Raw genomic sequence first — 19,521 nt, 5'->3', positions numbered from 1 at the left:
AGTTGGAGAGTGGCTACATGGCTTTCTCAACGCGCAGAGAACTGTTTTCTGTTGGCGTGTCTGTGTCTTTGTTTTTTCCCCTAGTCCGGCCTGGCCTAAAAGAGTACTGTGAGGTCACCACATCGATCTAGACTCTTAGATGAGAACCATTAAAGCCAGCGGCTGCTGCTCAGCTTCTCTTGAGTCATTCATTCCTTTCTATTGGTTCACTTCCATTCACTCGGAGCATCATGGGGTCTCGGGACAACTAAGACTGTGGATTTTCAAGTTTACGTGAAACTCACAAACATACTCGAAGCATCTAGTCCAAACGGCCTTTTGAGACCACACCCACCCTTTGACACCTACAGCACTTAGGATTGTACCTCTGTTACAGCTTTCATGATCCTGCTCCTGAAATTCTACCGCCTGCTCACGTATTAAAGGCCTGGGTCGAGCCCAGTTCACTCTGCACTCTGCAGCCCCAGCAGAGCCCCTGGCAGAGCAGATAGATAATCAATACTCACTTGTTCTTTTGTTCAACAAACACCTGCCAGGCACCCATACTGATAGGGGGGACTCTATAATCTAATAGATAGAGCACCTGAATTAATCTGAAAAGCAATCATATTATTTTAAACCTTAGAACACATATACTTATGTGAATAGGGGGTTAAGTTTCTTATATGAGAACTAGAGGCCCGATGCATGAAATTCATGCAAGGGGCTCGGCCCTCGCAAGCCCTGGCTTCATCCGGAAGGTCGTCCAGATGGTCGTTCTGCTGTTCGGTCTAATTAGCATATTAGCTCTTTATTATATAGGATTAGGGAGTTAAGTTTTTCTAAAAGTTTCCTTTTCAAGGCCTATATGAAGCGATTGAGGAGGTGACTCAGCTGTGAATCCAGCAAGCAGAACCAATAAGCATGGTCAGGACCCACCAAGAGTCAAAACATCATCTCATCAACCTCATCTCATCGCCTGATGACTAATTACAATAGCTGAGGTCTGGGGACCCCCAGGCCTGCACATAGCTGCACTCCTCACCCCCGCCTCTTCCCCTTTATAACCCTGTCCCCTGAATCTTGCTGGGAGGCAGGATTTCATGCTTGTAAGCGCCCTTGGTTGGCTAGCCTTCTCAATAAATGCCTAATATGATTCAACCCTGCCTTCGTTATTGCACACAGCGACAGGCAGGCCGAGCCCAAGGGGGGTTTCCCGGTAACAATATGCCAAGCTCTGAGCTGGGGGTTAAATGGCACTACTCTTAATGTCAATACCAACCAAAGAAGTGACCATTCTCAAAGACTTCTAAAAGGAGCAGAATGGTCCTACCTAGGAAATTATTTCTATAAAGGAGAGTTACAATAGCCAAATCATCTGATTGAAGATTTCCATATGATTATGAACCTCGTCCTTCGATCATATTCCAACTTTGGCAATCAAATTGGGCCATCGGAGCTGCTTGCTGGTTCTGTGGTGGGTTGTTAACCTGTCTCTTCCAGCTCTAAATCACACTGCTGAGCGTGAAAGGTTAAGCCTCTGCTCTCTTTCCAGCTCCTTGGTTGACTGCCTTGCAGCTGAGGTGAAATGACCCCATTCATCCGAGGGCACAGAGGGAAGTTCTAAAAGGTGATCTTCAAAGTCGAGGCAGTGATTTTCAAGTTTAAATAAAAACCAACAGACATTCTGGAGAAGCCTAATATGTAACAGTGGTGATGATAAGGCCACGAGTACATGTCAATATAACCCAACTGGCAAATCTATGAGCCCAATGCCAGAAACTTGTTAAAAAGAGAGGCAGCTGCTTCCACTGCCTGCGACTTAGAACGGATGTGTGACTCCCCCCAACATGTAAGAACACATAACCTTTTGGTTGCTAAGCATGCCACGTTTTATGGCTTGCAAACCCGATAACATTGTCCCAGAGTCCAAGTGTTGGTTTCTGTTCTAAGTCCAGCAGCATCTCACACACCTGGAGTTCCCACTTGGGCCACAAAGTGCTTTCTTTGTGTGCACTTCCCAGTGAACTTTATCACAGGCGCCTCATATCCTAACAGCCCATAAAAGATGCAATTGCGCCCAGACAGAAGTTTGCTGGGTTTTTAAAATATATATTTTTATTGATTTCAGAGAGGAAGGGAAAGGGAGAGAGAGAGAAGCATCCATGAGAGAGAATCGGCTGCCTCCTGCACAACCTCCACTGGGGACTGAGCCTGCAACCCAGGCAAGTGCCCCGACGAGGAATCAAATCGTGACCCCCCAGGTTCATAGGTCAACACTCAACCGCTGAGCCACCATGGCCCAGCCAGTCAGAAGTTTTAAAAAATCAAAATATAACCTCCGGCCAAGCTTGTTGGGTGAAATGTCTCAGCTGCTGAGTGGTGGTCCCAGGTGGGAGAAGCCTGTTCTGGGTCCTCAGAGTCTAGGCTGGTGCTGGTGCTAGTTGTGGGGACAGAACAGGAAGCGCAGGAGCCACTGCACCTGCTCAGACTCTGAGTGCTGAAAGGAAGAGTTGCCTCCACACCTCAGCTCAGCATGGATTTCTAGATCTAGTAACGGTCTTGCGCATAGCATGGTGAAATTGCATTGAGTTAAAGGCCATTCTTAATGTAAAGTTTAAACACGTACTGCCATTCCTGTCACCAGATCTTGGCATTTATTAATTTTTTATATATGTGGAACTTCCCAAAGTGCAAGTGGCAGGCTCCCTTTCTTCATCTATGAGAGCCTGTGGGGGAGTGGGGGGAGAGGAGGAGGCGGTATTCCTCAGATCTTTGGGGTCAGCGAGCGGGGTGCGCGGGAAGGAGTCAAGCAGGGAAATCAAATGCAACTGGGGACGTGGGCCCCTCTTCCGGCCGTCTACAAAAGGCAGGGCTGGGCGTGGGGAGACAGTGGGTCTTGGGGCCTATGAGACCGGCTCCGTGTAGGACACGAGAAGGCTCTAGGAGGCCTGACCACGTTCGATACTGGTCCTGCCCAAGCAGAACAGAAACCTGAGTTATCGACGCCCTGCGGGGTCTCTGAGTCACCAGGAGTTCCCCGCCGGAAGCTAAGGGTACAGGTTGGCTGTCCCCGCGGGTGCAACACAGGTGGGGACACCCCGCCCACTTGGCCCAACTCATCTCCTCCCCGCCCACCCCGGCCGCCAGGCCCCGCCCATCGGCCACGCTCCCTCTGGCCGCCCCGCCCACCCAGGCAGCTAGGCCACGCCCACGAGGTCCCCTGTGCACCGCCCACAAGGCTCGGCCCGCCCACCCCACCGCCTCAGGTAGGACAGCCTCGCCCCGCCCCCTCGGCCCCGCCCCCGCCGCCTCAGGTGGGGCCGCCCGGCCGGGCCCGCTCGTCCAGCTGGCGTCGGGCCGCGTCTCCTTAGTTCCTCACGGTCTTCCCGCGGCGGAGGCGGCGGCGCTGCAAGTTTTGACACTTGGGCGCCTGGAGACGCGCGCCGGCTCTCGCGGGCCCACGGCTGTGGCGGCGGCCCACTCTCGAGGGCCCCTCAGCCGCGCCCCCGAGCTCCCACCGCCCAGGGTCGGGCGGCCACGAGGCCCGGCCGCGCCCGCCCGCCCTCCCGGCGGCTGCAGCCATGTCGAAGGGGCCGGAGGAGGTGAACCGGCTCACCGAGAGCACCTACCGGGTACGCGGGCTCGGGAAGGGGGCCGAGGGGCGGGGAGCCGGGGCCCGCCGTGGTTCGGGGTTCGAGGCTGAGGGAACGGGAGGCCGGGCCGGGCGGAGGTCGGGCTTTTTCACCTTGGGGTGAGGAGGGGACTCCCCGCGGGAATCGCCTCCCCTCCCCCGCCCCTCGCTCCGGGCGCTGGGAACGCCCGAGGAGCTCCTGGTTTGCACCCCGGCGTATTTTGCGGGGAGTTGGAGGAGGGGGGCAGGTCTGTGCCGTTTCGGGGGCCACGTCCTGCTCCCAACGACTCCTCGGAGGGAGGCTGCGCGGGGAGGCCAGGAGCGGCGCCAGGTGCCGTGGCCGCGCCAGGTGAGCGGGGGAGGGGGGCGGGGGTGGGGCGCGGCGCGGACTGCCCCCCGCGGCGGGCGCCGCTCCCTCCGACCCTCGGCTCCCCGCAGCCTCTCGCTCCGCCGGGCTCTGACCCGCCGGCTGTTGCGTGGGTCCCTGGCGTCCCGAACAGCCGGCGTTTCCATGAAATGGACCGGACCTTAAGGAATGCTTTGAGGGTCATTCTCTTAACTGGCGTTGTTTGTGAGAGACTTTTTCCAGAAACACATAGACCGAGGATTAGTGGCCAGTTGAGTAAGTCTGAGCACTTATAGGTGAATTCCAGTGGAAATAAGATACGTGTTTAATCATCTGTTCTTAATAGGATACAAAACAACTTTTGTTTTAAGTCGGCTGAGGCTCGTGGGACTCCCCGAGTCTTTCAGTGTTCCAAATCCATTTGTAGTCATCGTTAGGGCCCACAGGATGGTCATTTTTATAGACTTTTTTTTTTTTTAACCCTAAAATTTGGCTTCTAGATTTTGCAAGGTCTGCGTGAATTCCTGAGACGAGTTGATTGACTGTTGTTGGATAAGAATTTTAAAAGAGCGTGAAAATATATTCTGAATCGATCTTTGGAAGTTCAAAAAAAAATTGTATTTCCTTCATGTGAATACAAACCTGTGCATTATACTTTGCAGACAGACACAGCCTCTGGGGGCTCCGTAAGTCCCTGTGACCAAAATCTGTTCCTTATTCATGTGTTCCCTTAATAGAGGGCATTTCGAAATTCCAGAAATGTGAATGTTAAAGTTTAACATTTGTATGGGGGTTAATGTTTAAATATTCCTGAAGACGGTGGGTCAGGAAGTGTGGGGTCTCGTCAAAGTGTGTGAAGGAAACAGTCTTCCTCTTAGACTTGGGGGAGGAGTGGCCCCTCCGATGACTGTCAGTGAAGGGGAAAAACTGGATGCAATTGAGGGACGCAGACGCTGCAAATGAGAGGCAGAGTCTAGGTTTGCACAGGGCCACAAACGCTTTAAAAAGGGAGCACCGACTCTCCCCTCCCCCCGGCCTGGGAGAATATCTTCCCAGTCTGAGCGGAGATAACTTGAGACGGGCACTCAGGTGCCGGGAAGGCACATCGCTTTGCTTTTTCCTCCACTTACTCCTGACTTTCACTTTTAGTGATGACTCAGTCGGAGGGGCTGTACCCTCCCGTGAGTTACAGCGCCTGCCATGCCAACCACTTTGGCCTCACCCAAGGAACTGGAGCAGGAGGGGGAACGTGTGGATTTCACAGTTTTGATTATATGTATTTGCCGATGTGAGGCAGGGTAGATCATTTTCATATTTTGAAAGATTCTAACACTGACGATCAGAGACCAGCACATGCCTCATCGCTTTTCCTTCCCAGGTTGTTTTCAAACATACTGAAAGCTCACAGATGTCTGTTGATTTCTTTGAATCACCATATCCTCGTTCGTGTCTTAGGATCATGTTTTTTTACGTTGAGATGGTGGAATACGAACTTACAGCTCTAGACAACAAGTTTATATGTAATCTTTGTAGTGAATGCTGCTAGCTCATGCTGTGGCTGTGATGGAAATACACAGTCAAACTTTACATTCACGGGTCTCATGGAAAGCCTGAAATTCTTTCACCTCCTGCTCTTGGGTTCTTGCTCCCGGTGCCGCCTCCCCACTACCATCACTGAAAACAATTTAAGCCTAATATGGTAAAAAATCTACTGGCAGTGTTGATGAGTCTAGCTAGTTCTTTTAAAAAAGAGACTTCCTTTTATGTTACCTAGCAATCTACAGTGTTTTACTAATAGAACCAACCATAACCTAAGCAGGTATGTTTACAAAAGCCACCTGCAAATGAGATTTTATGACTTGCTTGTATGGGTTTTAGGTGTTTTCTTTAACACTCAAATTTCTCCAACTTTGAAATAGAGGAATAAACTCTTTAGGGAAAATGGGGATTATAAAGCATGCAGTGTCAAATATCTTTAAATATTTACACATTGCAGAGTTTTCTAAATATACACTTAGACAAATGATTGCTGGGGATCCATGCTAAATCCCAGAAGGTTGTGTGTTTTACCACTTCACAAACAAATGGCATGATAATAAGCCCCAAGATGTCAAGTAATGTTGCTGTTGCTAATTAAGAATTAAACCAAAGGTCCCTCCCCTTCCCCACACTTCAATCTATAGTATGCCCATAATTTGTAGTTTGCTAGTGACTTTGCATGGTTTTCTGATGAGTATATGCTTGAGTGGTACAAGGAAGAAGTAAAGTTTAAAAAAAGCAACCCTTAATTGAGAGTAACCACAACCTTCCTAGAAGTTAGAACAGTTAAAGTCAGAAGATGAGGAGGGATGGGTGTGACATCATTGGGGATTAATCTTGCTAAAGCAGCAGTGAAGGGGGAAATGACACTTAAAAAAAGAAAGGGGAGGAAAAGGGACACAGAAGTCTTTTTTAAAAATATCACCTTCTCAGAGAGGCCTGCTCAAACAACTCGTTAAAATTGCGGAAAACAACATCCATCTTGCAACCCTACCTAACTGCCTTTCCCCCGTAGCTCTTACTGCCTTAGGGCCTATTTATTTATTATATTTGTCTGTCTTCCCATGCCAGTGTGAGCTCCCAAAGGAAAGGAGCTTTGTTTTGTTGTACATAGTACAACAGGTCCTGGCACACAGTAGGTGTGCATGTGTGTTGAATAAATGGACATTCAGTAAGCACCTATCTTATGCTAGGCTCCCACCCTGCCTTGACACTTTTTATAGTGTTTGTTTCATTATAAATATATATCATCCCTCAGGGTGGCTATAGATTTTGTTTGTTTACCATTAAGAAACTGAGTCCCATGCCCTGGTGGGAGTGTCATCCAGTGCACCAAAAGGTGGTGAGTTCAATTCCCCGTCAGGGCCCATACCCAGGTTTCAGGTTTGATCCCCATCAGTGTGCTTGCGGGAGGCAACTGATCACTATTTCTCTCTCACATCGATGTTTCCCTCCCTCCCTCCTTCCCTTCCTCTTAAACCAATTAAAAACATTTTTTTAATATAAGAAACTGAGTCCCAAAGCTATGCGTGGCCAGTGTCCACATGCCAGCCTCCATCCCTCCCATTTTTTTTTTTTAATATATTTTATTGATTTTTTTACAGAGAGGAAGGGAGAGGGACAGAGAGTCAGAAACATCGATGAGAGAGAAACATCGATCAGCTGCCTCCTGCACACCCCCCACTGGGGATGTGCCCGCAACCAAGGTACATGCCCTTGACCGGAATCGAACCCGGGACCCTTCAGTCCGCAGGCCGACGCTCTATCCACTGAGCCAAACCGGTTTCGGCGATCCCTCCCATTTTTGTATAGTAATTTAGTTTTAGTGACCAACAAATACACAAAACAAATATCTTTTTTTTAAAATATATTTTATTGATTTTTTTACAGAGAGGAAGGGAGAGAGATGAAGAGTTAGAAACATCGATGAAAGAGAAACATCGATCAGCTGCCTCCTGCACACCTCCCACTGGGGATGTGCCCGCAACCAAGGCACATGCCCTTGACCGGAATCGAACCTGGAACCTTTCAGTCCAGAGGCCGACACTCTATCCACTGAGCCAAACTGGTCAGGGCAACAAATATCTTTTATAATTTGGTGATCTAAGATGTCACTAACATTTTCTGTCATTCTGGTAATTCATTGTCATCGGCATGTTTTTTGTATGTATGTTGTTGTTTTTAATGAGAAAAAGAGGTACTTTTGTTTCACTGGGTAAAGCAAGCAATCTAGGCATGCATACTAGATTTTGTTTGCTTGTTTGATGGTTTTATTTTCTCCACTTAGATTTAATGGGGGGGGGGGGCGTGTAAGTGAAAGTCCCTGCCTGGGTGGTGTCCAGTGCAGACTGTAGGCTGTGCTGTACAGGTCTAGCTTTTGAATCTCTAAATTGCCTTTTCTGTTTCTTGCTGTAGCTTTACACAGTGCTTGATACCTTCATCTGTTCCCATCACACTCTCTTCAGGTGTGCTGAAGATAAAAACGGGGCTTGCAGAAGCACAGCCAACTTGCTCTTGGCTCCATGGTGACTGAAAGAAGGGGATAGTAAAGACTCCGTGCCAGATAGTGGCGGAAGGGTTGCCAGGTATCGATATCAAACTGAACAGCCCAGTATTGTCGCTTTTTGTTTGGGGAAAATGGAAATAAAAGCCAAACAATAGATGTCTTTTTTAGTCATAACATTTTTTTCTTGATTGGAAGGAGGTTTTAGAACTAGGATAACACAAGTGCTCTGCAGACAGGGCAGCGGCCTTTATTGTGAAGCTGGGAGACTGGGACCACTTGAACAGGTGACACCATTCACAAGTTTCAGGTTGCTTTTGAGTTTGTGACATTATGCCAGTATTGGGCATTAATTTTTGCCTTGCATTTCCGCTGTAATGAGCCACAGGCAGAGTTGCAAGGGAATCCTAATGTGCATGGAATTGCAACAAATTGGATTTTTGTCCCCCCGCCCCCTTCCACACAGCTGTTTCTTCTGCAGTTCCAAAGTAAAAATGGTTCTAAAAACAGTGCAAACATTAATTTAACCTCTGTTGTCATTTGCAAATATGTTTTTAAGTTATTTCTAAACTTTTTTTATTGAGCTATAATATACACACGGAGCCCTGGGTGGGTGTGGCTCAGTCTGTAGGCGTGCTGGCCCCTGCACGGAAAGGACCCAGGTTTGATTCCGGGCCCTGGTCGGAGTGCGTGCAGGAGGTAACCAATTGATATGTCTCTCTCACATTGATGTTCCTCTCTCTCTCTCTCCCCCCCTCTCTCCCCCTCTCTCTCTTTCTCTCTCTCTCTCCCTCTCCCTCTCCCTCTCCCTTCCTTCCCCATTCTCTAAAAATCAATGAAAATGTCCTTGGGTGAGGATTTTAAAACACACATACACAGAATGGTGTGCTTAGGTGTGTATAGTCACTGAATTGTCACAAACTGAACACAGCTGTATAACCAGCACCCAGATCAAGAAGCAGACCATGACCAGCCCCTCGAAGTCCTTCACATACCCTCTTCCAGTTGCTACACCCCCTCCAAGATAACTCCCTTAACTTCTCACAGCACTAAAATTAGTTCCCCCTATTTTGTCTGCCTTCTTTCACTCTACGTGTTTGTCGGATTCACCCATATTATTGGAGTAATTGTAGTTAGCTCATTCTTTTTGCTGTGTAGAAGTCCACTGTGTGAATAGATCACACTTCTCGAGAGGCCTTGGGATAGTTTTCACAATACTCCAGGCTACTATGAATAGTGCTGCTGTGGACATTCTAGCGCATGTCTGATGGGCATAGGTGTTCTTAGGTATATACATAGGATTGGATTTGCTGGGTTATAAGGTATTTGAATATTTAGTTTTGGTGGAAACTGCCAGGCAGTTTTCCAAAGCAATTGCATCCATTTACATTCCCACCAGCAGTGTATCAGAATTCCTGTTGTTTTACCTCCTCACCAAAGGTTGGTGTTTTCCTTCCTTTTTATTTTGGCCTCTCTGATGGGTGGAAGCAAGTAAACATTTTTAATTAAATGCAAAACAAACAAAACTGTTTGCCCCAGGCTTACTGGTTGGACATCTGCAACCTTGGCAGGAGCCTGATCTCCATAGGGATTAATTACTTAATGTCCGGACACAGAGCCAGGACCGGGGAACATGGGCCTGAGAGAGGCCTTAAACTGGTAGTTGTGTTAAGTAGAATAAAACATACATTTAACTTTCTTAGGTTCTAAAACTATCGTAACTGAACACATCAAAAGGTTTGTGTAAGAGATGTTGGGGGCATAGATGTAAACAAACTGGAATGCTGGGAGCATGTGGAGTTATGATTAATTGAATTTTTAAAAATATATTTTTATTGATTTCAGAGAGGAAGGGAGAGGGAGAGAGAGAAACATCAATGATGAGGAGAATCATTGATCAGCTGCCTCCTGCATGCCCCCTACTGGGCCTTGAGCCCACAACCGGAATGTGCCCTTGACCAGAATCAAACCCAGGACCCTTCAGTCCATAGGCCCATGTTCTATCCACCGAACCAAACTGGCTAGGTCTGGTTAATTGAATTTTATTGTTAATTGAATATTAATGAAAGTACCTTTCACTTTTTTTATATGACTTTTCTTGCAAATGTATGGTTTTTTAAAAGAATTTCAGTGAGTTGCAGTGGAATCAAGAGGTTTTAAGGCTAGTACTTTCTGAAGGAAATGTTATTTTTGTGTGTGTGTGTGTGTGTTGATTGTCACCTGAGGATATTTTTTTCCCCATTGATAATTGATTTTTTTTTTTTAAGAGGGGAAGGAGGAGAGAGAGAGCGAAACATCAATGTGAGAGAGACACATTGATTGTTTACCTCCCACATGCACCCAGACCGGGGTTAGGGATCGAACCTGCAACCTGGGTACATGCCCTTGATGCGAAATTGAACCTGAGACCCTTCAGTTCATGAACTGACACTCTAACCACTGAACAACACCAGCCAGGACGGAAATGGTACTTTTAATTGGCTCTTCTCCCCACTTAGGTTGTACCTGCTTGAGAACAAGTCTGCCAAATTATACTTCTTAGCATTTCCAACAGTCATTAATATTTTTATGTATGTGTTTCAGTTTTAATCTCAGGTTTTTTAAACTATATTTTTCTCTGCGGCCAGAAAATTCCTTTAAAAAGTTTTTTTTTTTAATTTATTGATTTGCAAGAGAGAGAAACATCGATTTGTTGTTCCACTTATTTATGCATTCATTGGTTGCTTCTTGTGCCCTGATCAGGGATCGAACCTGCAACCTTGGCGTATCAGGACACAAACCAAGTAAACTACCTGGCCAGAGCTGCTGCCAGAAAATTTCTATGAATGTTTATACTGCAGGTGGAAACCCACAACCCAGAGATAACAGTATGAACTTGTCCCTCTTCCCAGTATTTTCAGTACATCTTTCCATGTCAGTCGTATTCTGTGCCTTGTTTTGGTGACCACAGAACTCCATTCTTCATCATAATTTATTGATCTAGTCTTCTGTTGTTTGACATAAGATCGTTGCCAGTGCTTTCTATTAAGGCACTGCAGTGAGCATCATTGCAGGTAAAGCTTTGCACAGATCGGTGGTGTTTTCCTTAAGCTCAATTCCCAGCAGGGGATGTGAGTCAGGGTAGGTGCGTTTTAAAGCATATTTGCTACACGTTACAAAAATCCCTACATAAAACATGCCCCAAATTATGCTCTAATCTGATTGCGTGCAAATGAACCTTTCCTAAACCAATGGAGTTGATCTTTTCAAACCACTTCCTTTCCTGTAACCCATAGAGGACTCTTTTTTTCCAACAGTAATAAAACATGCATATTACAATATATATAGTGGCTCGTGGACATTGGCCAGGAGAACACTCTCTCGGTGTTCATGTCTACCACTATTGGGTATCATTTCCTCCATAAACTTTGTAACTTGTAGATGTGTGCAGAGTAATTACAGCTCTGTGACCTTTCAGTCCTATATACCTTGCTATTTCCTTCAGCCTTGGTTCTATACTTCTATTTATGTTTTCCCAGACCTTCTGTATCTTTCTAGTTTATCATTTTTTTAGGGACTGTGTTCTGATTGTAACAGCTGCCTCAAACCTTTGTGGATAAAGCTGAGACTGGTGTAAAATGAGATAAAGTGTTGCTGGTTTCTCTCTTATTCAAAACGAAATGAAAAATATTCCAGAATGTGTTTCCCAACCCAGGGAACAACATAAATGAGCACCCCACTAGACCTAACCAAGGGCTCACTGGTGCCTTCTGTCCCAGAGCTCCCTGTGCTTTAGAGAGAACAGCAGGCAGGTGAAGATGCCCTCAGGTTTGCCTTTTATATTTATATGGTGCTTTGGAGGTTTAAAAGTCCCTAAACAGTAGCAATTCCTTCACTAAAAATATCAAAACATCGTGGTGGTTTACTCTTGGGTAGAGTTGAAGGAGACTTTACTTCTCACTTAGTGTATCTTTTGGAATGTTTACCTTTTCTTTTGTGAGAGGATGACTTTTATAAGGTTTAAGTTTTTTTTAAAAGCAGAAATTGACATAGATATATATATTCCATTTTAGTGGGTAAGAAGTTTTAAACACTAAGCTAAAAGGTGCCCTTTTCTTTCTGTTTGGCAAATTAACATTTCAAAGATAAACCTAGTTTAAAATCTTAACCGTTTTCCCTTAATTACTACTTGTGGGGAGTACATTTGCTCACCTGAGACTGAACGGAGCAGAAAAAGAATTCTAAACTGAGAAATTCCAAATTCCAGTTCTTACAGTTATCTTTTAAAGTCTTGTTCCTGACGTTACAAGCAGCTGCATCCTTGAAAGGTGCAAAAGTAGTAATAACAGCCTGTCAAAAGTAAGAAGGGGTAAAAATTCAGGTGATTAGAACACGTGGCCTAGAATAAACATGAGAAAGATTGGGTTTTGGGGTCAGAGCAGATTTCAGGTGATGAGTTGACTGCCAGGCACTGTAAGGGCTGCTCTTGGCCTTCCCCTGTTCTGAGTTAGGAGAAGGGAGGCCCCTGCTTGTAGGGGGAGGGGAGAGGAGTACAGGAGACAACCTTGGTCTCCTTCGTGTGCCTGTCAGGTGCAGATACCCGAGACCTAAGCTAACAGACCAGTTCATTTCTGGCCACAAAAACTCAACTGGCAAGAGAAAATCAGGAAAATCACAATGATAATTCCGTATTTACGTGCTGTGATTTTTTTATTTTTATAAAACTTTAATGGGGTTAATGGACTCAATGGCATATTTTATCACAACATGGGCTTCATTGTACACTTGGAGCAGCTTAGGTGCCAGACACCAGCTACGTCTGACAGTACTGAGTGTTTCAAGGTGTGAAAACCACATTAAACGCTGTTCCTGATACCCAGTCCAGTTGTGCCCTTTGAGAAGACAACCTTCTTCAGCTAACCAACCCAACCCGTCCTTTGTGTTAGCCCAGATTTGTTTTATGTCCTTGGTAATGCCATATTCTTCCTCCATGTGACCTGTGCTTCAGTGTTCTCACCTGTAAGTAAGATGATAACAGGACCCACTTCATGTGGTGGTTGTGAAGATTGAACATGATAAAACATGAAAGCACTTGGAACAGTGTGCTAGCCTTCAGCGTTGTGGCCTGTGTTTGCAACTCTGTAACCACCACAAGAGCATTGATTTTCATCTGTTTACTGCTTATCCCTGGTATCTTATCCCCAGGGTGACTGACACAGAGGTGGAGCTGAGTGGATATTAAAGAACAGTGTTGAACAGTTATTGGCACACATTTTTCTCTCTTGTCAGTGAGTTCTCCACTCCTTGAGGGGTGTGTGTGTGTGTGTGTGTGTGTGTGTGTGTGTGTGTATTTATTTTTTATTTTTTTAATATATATATTTTGTTGATTTTTTTACAGAGAGGAAGGGAGAGGGATAGAGAGTTAGAAACATCGATGAGAGAGAAACATCAATCAGCTGCCTCCTGCACACCTCCTACTGGGGATGTGCCCGCAACCAAGGTACATGCCCCTGACTGGAATCGAACCTGGGACCTTTGAGTCCGCAGGCCGACGCTCTATTCACTGAGCCAAACCGGTTAGGGCATGTGTGTGTGTGTGTGTATTTAATCTTCATTGTGCTGTTGCATAGAAAAGAACTCAGAAATACTTGTTGAGTAAATACTGAAGAGCTGTGTGTATCACACAGTTGTAACTAAAATCCTCACCTGCTCCATTGCTGGTGAGACTAGGATAGCACTTACAATAACAGCTTCCATGTTTTGGGCACCTGTTATATATGTGCCTAGCTTACCACCTACACCTCATTCTTTCTGCATCTGTTCTCTTTTGTGTCACAGTTGAGCCAAGTGCTGGGGTCACCGCTGGGACCCACGTGGGCTGGAAGAAAGACAATCTGTCCGTATCTACCGTTTATAGCTTACGACAGGACAGTGCCAAATTTCAGTGTCTCCAGCCTTTCCCCTTCCCTGTGGCCTGCCCAGCGTCATCCTTCCCCACCCTCTCTCCCAGAGTTCTTTGGACTTTATTTCATCTTGTAATGGAAGTATAGGAAGGAAGAAGGGAAATTATAATATACGTGCGGGTTAAGTTCATGACGAGTGTCTTAGGCCAGTGGTCGGCAAACTGCGGCTCGCGAGCCGCGGTTTGCCGCTCTGTTGACTAATGAGTTTGCTGACCACTGACCTAGACTCTCAATTCCAATAATTACAGGCTGTTGTTGTTCCTTGTGATTAAGCCCCTATCCCAGTGGTCGGCAAACTCATTAGTCAACAGAGTGGCAAACCGCAGCTCGCGAGCCACATGTGGCTCATGAGCCGCAGTTTGCCGACCACTGTCTTAGGCATTTGTAAGAAGTCTTTGGAAAGTTGGATGATGAGAGAAGTAGATGAGAGGCAACAACAGAAAAGAATGTTGGAAATTTTGATTTCCCTGACTGGTATTTGAGACATATAAGTAATGAACTTGAACTATTTTAAAATTATTATTGCAGTTTTTAACAGATTGTAAGGGCTGTGATTTTAATATAAAGCAGAATGACCCATCTCCTGGGGTCTGGTTGAGGGAAGTGTTCTAGAATTTCTGGATTACTCCAGATACTATTATTTAAAAGAACTAGTGAACTAAAAAAGAAGAAAAAAGAATGTCACTTGCTATATGAAATCAGCCATTTACTTTGATCTAGTAAAGTTCCTCTTACCTCATAAGCACTTTGGGGCGTTCTAAACAAACGGTGGAGAACATGAGACGTTCTGTCCCGTAAATCCATTGCTCTCTTCCGGGGCGCACCTTTTAAGAGCAGCTGGGCAGGCAAGAACACAGCCAGACAGTCTGGTGTATTCCATAGCCTTCAGCGCGTGTGCCCTTCGACAGCTATTTAAAACCCAGGAACTAAACAGTTACTGTGTCCTTAGCGTAAGACGTTTGTCTGTGATAAAGTTATATATTTCTAAATTATATTCCAGTAACATTAAAGGTGTCTGCATGTCTTATTTTCACTGCATCAGTCTGGATCGCCTTGGGCTTTTTCATGCCTGTGTCCCTATGAGACTGCATTTTTCAAGGGCTGGACCCCTCTCCTCATTTATCTTTGTGTTCTCTCCATCCAGCACAGGGCTGGGCTTGGGCTCGCTGTAGATATACAGTAAAGATTGAACAAGTGTATGTTGTTTCAAAGGCCCAAATGTGAGAAGGGTTTTACAGAGTTGGTGGAGTGAAACGTAAGTGCACATAATATCTAGTACTTGCTGTAATCTCATCCATTCATCTCTCCCCTCTCCCCCCTCGCTCCCTCTCTCACACACACCAACACGCACACCCCACAGGAAAATACCAGAAGAGAGGCACATTTTCAGGTTGTGATTGAAAGTTATATAGCAGTCGTCCTGGTCTGTAGTTAGCTATAGGAAGGACTGTGCTCCACTTTTTCAAATAAGAACATATGCCTCTACACACCAAGCAGAAATGGATGCTTGTAGGATCATAGTTGGAATTTCAAGAAGTGGTTTTTACTTCGAACTTACTTCTCCCTCTTTCTGAAGTTCAAGGTCCAAAAATTGCTTGAATTCTGAGACGGGGTCCCAAATCCCCTGGCCAATGAAAGCCAGTGTGGCCTGGACGTTGGTACAGTATCTGATAACCTCCTAATTGCCAAGGCTAGGAGCGCCTGCTTTCAGCCCCAAAAGCTTTCTTGGGACTTCCAAGATGTAACTACATGGCGTTAGAGAACATGCTGGACCCTGGACTCTGGACCCAGTGTGATTGTCTGCATTTAAACTATGAGGAAAAGTGGTTTCAAATGATCCCACCCTCAGACAACTATAAAACTTTTAACATTCTAGTGTTAAACTAGGTTCAGACCATTATTTTTTCTTCAGGTTACTTTATCAGATGGTCATGAATTCACATTGCCCATAATTTGGTTCTCCCTCCACATTAAAAAAAAAAAAAAAAAATTGCCGAAACCGGTTTGGCTCAGTGGATAGAGCGTCGGCCTGTGGACTGAAGGGTCCCAGGTTCGATTCCGGTCAAGGTCACGTACCCTGGTTGCGGGCACATCCCCAGTAGGAGGTGTGCAGGAGGCAGCTGATCGATGTTTCTGGCTCTCTATCCCTCTCCCTTCCTCTCTGTAAAAAATCAATAAAATATAAAAATAAAATAAAATGTTCAGAAATAATTTTAGGGACTATTTCAAAAAAAAATTGAAAACCTGTATTCTTACACTAATTTACTGGGTGGGACAGCTCTGGGACTTAATTTTATTAGATTCACTTGATAATTCCATCCAAAAGGTTTGAACCATTATAAGACACACACCCTTACTTTTCCCCACCAGTGTGTTGGTACCTTTTTGTTTTGCTTAATTATGCTTTTGCTTCAGAATAGTCCTTGCTCCCTCAATGAGTAGGGAATAGGGAAAGCGGAGTTTGTTGCAGAAATCTTTTTCTTTAAACAATGAAATAAAAGGTCATGGAGATGTGCTTTTAGTAACATATCTTAACAGGTAGCCACACATGCCTTTCCAGACAGTCACGCTGGTTCTCATCGCTTGGTTCTTAAGGAATGCAGGATCCAGCAGGTGCTTTCAGAATTCTCTGAGAATATTCTAGGAGAGGAGAAGCCCCAAGAGGTGGCCCTGCGCTTGCTGACCACTAGCCCAGTGGCATCTCATGCTCGAGTCACATACGAGGGATGGAGCCAGGTCACCTCGCGGGGCTCAGGGCTTCCTCTCCAGCATGCCCTCTGCACTCTGAAGGACCACTTCGGCAGAAGTCATTTTTTATAAACCCAAGCCTGGGTTATGGATAAAGAAAGGAAAGGAAGAATGAAGGCAGTGTTTAAGCCGCAGTGGAAGTTTCATGGAGCGTTGTCTCTGGGGGCTGAAGATTTCCTATGAAACTGCCTTAGAAGGACGCAGTAATTACCCAATTTTTTATTTATTGCCTGGAGACACATTTACCAAGCTCCTTCCCCAATCAGAGCTGGAAAGACAACTGCTAATCCAGCAGAGATTTGTCTCAAATAGCTGGGTTATCTTTTTCTACTAATGGGTCCAGCTGATTTTCACAGAAGGAGGGGACGTTGCTGCAAACAGCTCCGTGGGCATAAATGCTTTGCAGGCCAGTAGCACTTTCCAGGCAGGTACTGGACCAGTCAGTGTTCACAAAGGACGTTGGGTGACCTGCATCTCAATGTGTCTGGCTCTTCTGAGGCCAGGCTAGTTAGAGGCAACCCAGGAAGGAGGAAGCACCCAGACTGCTCCGTGGCATTCCATAGCAGCAGGGGTGGGGAACCATTTTTCTACCAAGGGCCATTTGGGTATTTATGTTTTTTGGGGGCCATACAAATTATCAACTTTAAAATTAGTCTTCTATATTTGGTCAAACGTTTCATTAACTCACCCCTAATGCCTTGGTAGGGCCAAACCAAATGATTTCAGGGGCCTTATACAGCCCGTGGGCCGGACATTCCTCAGCCCTGGTGTAGAGCCTTCATCCTCAGCAGCAGCCTGGAACATTCAACAGAGTCAAGGCTCTTTGTTTTTGCTGTGTGGTTTTTTTCCTTTTTAAAATAAAAGAAATAGCTATATTGAGATGTAATTTATAAACTGTAAAATTCATTGGTTTTAAATGTACAAGTCAGTCATTTGTAGTAAATTTGCAGAATTGCATAACCATCACCACCATCCAGTTTTATAACATTTCCTTCATCCCAAAAAGGTCCTTTTTGCCTATTAGCTGCCATTTCTCATTCTCACCCCCAGGCAATCACGAATACATTTTTGGTCTCCATAGATTTGGCTTTTCTAGACATTTCATAAAAATGGAGCCATGCATGGTCTTTTGTGACTGGCTTCTTTCACTTAGCTTAATGGAGTTCATCTGTGTTGTAGTGTGTTAGTACTGTATTCTTTTTCATGGCTGAATAGTATTTTCTTTATGGATGTACCACATCTCTTCACCTTTTCACCAGTTGATAGACAATTTGAGTTGTTTCCAACAAAGTATTTTTTAAGGGCCATATTACTGCCCAATACCTAAATAATCTAAAAGTCAACTTGGGAAAACGTAGAGTTAGGAAGCAAAATTCATAAGGAAAGCCTTAGCGTTTTCTGATTTTTTAAGGCCATTATGCCTTCAGAGGTAGAAGGCAGAACCTTGCGGCTTTTGTGACCCTTGGTTGGAGCTGTTACTTTGAACTAAGGAAGTTGAAAGCAGTGGCCCCATTACCTCATCCCCGACTTTCTAGGCTAATTGGCCCACTGGGTCATTGTGTCTGCAGCAGTGTGTTCAGATGAGAGGAAGGAACATCATGTGGCCGGTTCATCTGTGAGCACATACATTCCGTTTCCTATAGTACTGCTGCTGATGGGGCACTTTGGGGTCAGATGGTCCAGGCACTGTTCTCGGTGCTGGAGGTGCAGTGGTCCTTGGCCTTGGTTTAACATATGGTTCCTACGAAGGAGACAGAGTGGACAGCAACATCATGTGAGTAGCCTTTTGAAAAAAGAGAAGCAAGGAACCGCTGGAAAGGGGGAGGCTGGAGCTGCTACCATCCGAGGGAGGAGGATGGAGGGAGGTCTTTGAGAGCTGAGACCCAGGTGGGTGGGATCCAGAAGAGCCTTCTGGCAGGAGAGTGAGTAAAAAAATCCCTGTAGGAATGGGTTTGGCCTGGTCTGACAACAGCCCGGAAGCCATTGTGCCCGGAGCACAGTGATGGGCATGGAGGAGGAGTGGGCACAGCCCAACCCTGCTTGATTGCAGGTAATATCCAGGCTTTTGGTGCCTCTTCCACCCTGTTGTTACCATGACAGAAGTTTCTGGTAACATTAATCTGTGATAGACATGAGAGCTGAGGGTAACTTACACAGCCATGCGTTGCTTAGTGAAGAAACGTTGTGAGAAAGGCATCACGAGGCAGTTTAGTCCCTGTGTGAACATCAGTCACACAGGCCTAGATGGTACAGCCTACTACACACCTAGGCTGTAAGGAAGAGCCCACTGCTCCTAGGCCAGAAACCTGTGCAGCATGTTAACTGTACTGAATACATAGGCATTTGTACCACAATGGCAAGTATTTGCATATATAAACATAGAAAAGATAGAGTGAAAACACAGTATGAAAGATAAAAAGATACACCAGTATAGGGCACTTGCCAGGAATGCAGCCTGCAGGACTGGGCATTGCTCTGGGTGAGTGGCGAGTGAGTGAGTGTGAAGGCTAGGACAGTACTGCACGTGAGTGTAGGCTTTATAACGCTGTGCACTTAGGCTACACTAAATTTATTAAAAATAGGGTTTTTTCTTCAATAATAAATGAACGTTAGCTTCATGTAACTTTTTTACCTTATAAACTTTTAAATGTCTTTAATTTTTTTACTCCTATAACACTTAGCTTAAAACACAAACACACTTTTGCTTTCCTTTGTACTGCACACTATCTCGAGGTTTTTGGTTAATCCTGACTGAGGATATTTTTTCTTTATATCTTTATTCTGTAAGCCTTATTTCTATTTAAATTTTGTTTTAACTTTTTTGTTAAAA

General features: G+C 45.4%; 1 protein-coding gene across 2 annotated transcripts in view; it reads left to right on the top strand.

Annotated features, from left to right (window-relative positions):
* Positions 1–3,286: 3,286 nt before the first annotated feature.
* The window catches only part of BAIAP2L1 (BAR/IMD domain containing adaptor protein 2 like 1), a gene marked incomplete at its 5' end in the record, with an annotated part of 76,778 nt that continues 60,543 nt past the window's right edge, over positions 3,287–19,521 (top strand). The window contains one exon of one of the 2 annotated variants that reach the window (XM_080677039.1): positions 3,287–3,614. In XM_080677039.1, coding sequence (XP_080533165.1) covers positions 3,564–3,614 — 51 coding nt within the window. Of the gene's footprint in view, positions 3,615–18,345; positions 18,466–19,521 lie in introns of those variants that run through there. The other variant, XM_080677038.1, reaches the window with a different exon arrangement.

The sequence above is a fragment of the Plecotus auritus genome, assembly GCF_963455305.1.
Source record: "Plecotus auritus genome assembly, chromosome: 6".
In the NCBI taxonomy this organism is placed as follows: domain Eukaryota; kingdom Metazoa; phylum Chordata; class Mammalia; order Chiroptera; family Vespertilionidae; genus Plecotus; species Plecotus auritus.
The sequence above is the reverse complement of the archived record's forward strand: the minus strand, read 5'-3'. Positions and strand labels throughout refer to the sequence as shown.